The 3,341-nt window shown below is 26.6% G+C and overlaps 1 protein-coding gene across 1 annotated transcript; it reads right to left on the bottom strand.

Moving 5' to 3' along the window:
- Positions 1-1,030: 1,030 nt before the first annotated feature.
- Positions 1,031-2,550, bottom strand: OCT59_007830 (uncharacterized protein). Its single transcript, XM_025318356.2, has 2 exons — positions 2,303-2,550; positions 1,031-2,228 (listed from the first exon to the last, which is right to left on the bottom strand). Exons 1-2 carry the CDS (start codon positions 2,493-2,495, stop codon positions 1,267-1,269), a joined length of 1,155 nt encoding a protein of 384 aa, XP_025176365.1. The 5' UTR covers positions 2,496-2,550; the 3' UTR covers positions 1,031-1,266.
- Between the last annotated feature and the right edge of the window lie 791 nt (positions 2,551-3,341).

The raw sequence follows: 3,341 nt of genomic DNA, 5'->3' as shown, positions 1-3,341 counted from the left end.
TAATAAACATTTTTTTTTAATTATAAATATAAAATATGTTCAATTTTCAAACCATGTTATATTTAATTTACAATAAAAATAATTAAAATTCTTTTAATTTCAAATTAATAAATGAAAATAAAGAAATTTTTCTAAGTAATAAAATTTAAACCAAGTAAATGTTTAATTAATAAGAATAGATAATGCTTTAACAATGTACTTTTGGTAATTTATTTATCATACAATAAAAAATATATTTACCAATATTTATTTGTTGCACAAATTAATAAAAATATTTTTCCAGAAATTTTTTTCAACAGCTATATATCTGAAAGATATTTGAATATTTTATAGGAATGGTTGTATGTAATTATTACTTTTGGAATTTACAACTTAAAAGTAAAGCAACCATTTTTTTAACTTCTATTTCATTAACATCATTTTCATCCTATTTGATTTTATTTGTTAGACTTTAAAAAAATAAAAAGAAAAAAAAAAGACCTTTCACAGTCATATCTTCTGCACATACCTTGTAACATATTGTTTTTCACCAATTAGTCCAATGAGTATTAAGCAACTTATATTGAAGGAACAGCTAAAGGAGGAAAATTCTAATTTATTGAGAGAAATTATAAACAGTACAAAACAAACTCTTAAATATAACCATATCCTATATGGAAGAGTTGGTGCAAAAAGTAAATGGTTAGAGCAGGAAAAAAGTTTTTTTAACAGTTACCGAGATTGGATAAAGATATTTATAGACACGATTATAGATAAGATTGGAAATAAGAGATTGCGTGTGGGACAATGGCCTTAATTATCCCAGGAATAGCTTAGATAAAGAACGCGAATGTATTGAAAAAGATTTTATTAAGTAGTGTTGGAATGACACTAAATAACACAAAGCTATTGGAATAACGATCAATCACTACGCGTATGGTATTGTGCTGTTTCAATGTTATGCCTTTTCATCTCCCCAATCTCCCCATCATGCCCTTTTAAAAAAGATATTTATTATATAAATTATAGTGATGGAATCAGCATATTGTTTATAATGACGTGCGATATGTTTTATTGAAAATAATGAATAAATATTTAAATTTTTCTTTCCGTTGTATATGCTAAGTGTAATTAAATATTAAAACTATGAGCAAGATATTTAAAAAGAAAACTATTTACAAAAACAATAATTAAATGAATTATTGACTCTATATCTATAAAATATTGTTTCTATAAAAATGTCTAAGAGTGAGAAATTTTTTCAGATTCACATGTTTGTACAAACATTTAGTGTCTATTGATGGTAGCATCATATGTTGGTGGTAATAAAGAATCAGCAAGAGGGACAGGTATAAGGGAAGCGATACTACGATAAGAAGGTAATTTGTTCATTTCTTCAACATCATATAAAGAATTAACAAAATGGCAAGTTGTTGAATGATCTGAAAGAGCGTCTTCAAAATAGGTTTTACTCAAATGATTCTCATCATAAGCGGGTAAATTCATATTATCACTACTATAAGAGTCTGGAGTAACCATTATTGATAAAGCAGCACTTAATTCACATCGTTGACTGTGTACTTTATCAACAAAAGTTATATAAAATTTTAACCTATGTTTTACACAAATAATATCATTTTGTGAATCATATAAACAATAGATTGAATCATTTGGTATTGATATTTCCATAAGATGATACCAAGAATTTACATCTCTAGAAAAATTATTTTCACTAGCGATCTTTATTACTTTTGAATCCGTTTTATGATTTACACCAGCTGTATAAGTAATATATTCTTTGAATACGCATATAATTTCTTGAACTTTAAGATCCTTTTCTAATGATCTTAATTTTATCCTTATTGGAATTTTATCCCCAAGACTAAAAACTTTTGAGTCTAATGAAAATTCATAATCGATTTTATTGTTCCAATTATTTGCTAAGATAGCACCTTGAGAGTATTCCAATGAACCTGATAATAAACTTCTTACTAAAGTAACTTTTCTATGAGTGTGTAAATTAAGGGCAAAAGTATGCCTTTCCGCTACTGCTTTTAAGGTATATTTTACGCTTCCATGTTGACAACCTTCAATAGTCTCAGGTAAAGTTCCTGGTAGTATCAATTCAAATTCCCAATGATAATTATCAGGTTTTAATAAATGATATTGCTTACTTGCAGGTAAAAATTTCCAATCTTGTTGATATAAAATTTTTTCTTCGTTATTATAACATTGTCCTATACCTCCACCTTTAGAAAAGAAAATAAATTTAGATTATATGCTATAAAATAAATAATAAAATAAAAATATGATCAATAATCACCATCTACCCATCCAACTTTAGATTTTCCCTGAAATGATAATTTTATTTCCTTAAATTTTGTTGGTTCAGTTATAGCTAAAACAAGTTGGCCACGAAGAACACAACCAACCGATTCGGATTGTGATCCATGCATTGTTAAACTATCATTTTCTAAACGTATTTGAAATAAAGGCGAAGGAGTAAGATGTACCATTTTTTAGTAATTTTTTTGAAAATATGAGAAGATTGAAAAAGGGATTTTCATGACTTTAAAAAAAAAAAATATCTAGGGGGGAATATTTATAATCATCATCAAGAATTTTTTATACTATTTCTATTTAAGCAGGTCATAATTGGCTCACAATATATTAATTATTTACTAGTATATAATGTATATATTATTAAACCATGTGATATAATTAAAATAATTTTCACATATAATTAGCCCATTCGATGAATAGCGAGATGGACTAACCACTAAAAACTCTGATTGCAATATGCAAATCTAGTGATACATAAAAGACCTGGGAAAAATTCTCTTAAATAATATTGCATGAAATTCCGCGAATCTCAGTTTTTCAAAAATCATCTATTTTTAATACCAAATATACAAAGAACTTCGATGACATAAAATTAATTATTATTTTTTTTTGTAGGGCAAACTGTTAAAAAAAATATTATGACAAAATGATGTTAAATCCAAATATAGATATGGCTTAAGTTGGGCGTTAATTTATACACTACCAAAATTCTACCAAACAATAATGCACGTTACTTGTTTGCGGGGTTTTGTTTCTGAAGAATAAAAAAAAATATTGTATCACGTGCATGGAAAAACACATGCCATACTCATATGAACTATTAAAAGTAACGGGAATATCATTTATGAATATGTTGAATAATGGAAAGCATCAAACATTCCCACATTCCCCCACACTGATTAACGAATCATAACATTGAAGTAATAATAGAAAAGGGTCAACGAAATGTTGCATGACTTTGTTTTTCAAAGAATGAAAGGTCAGAAGGTCAGAAGGCTTCCTTATTTTTCAAGTAATTT

Source organism: Rhizophagus irregularis, chromosome 16 (genome assembly GCF_026210795.1).
Source record: "Rhizophagus irregularis chromosome 16, complete sequence".
In the NCBI taxonomy this organism is placed as follows: Eukaryota; Fungi; Glomeromycota; class Glomeromycetes; order Glomerales; family Glomeraceae; genus Rhizophagus; species Rhizophagus irregularis.
This window is presented reverse-complemented; position numbering and strand designations above follow the sequence as displayed.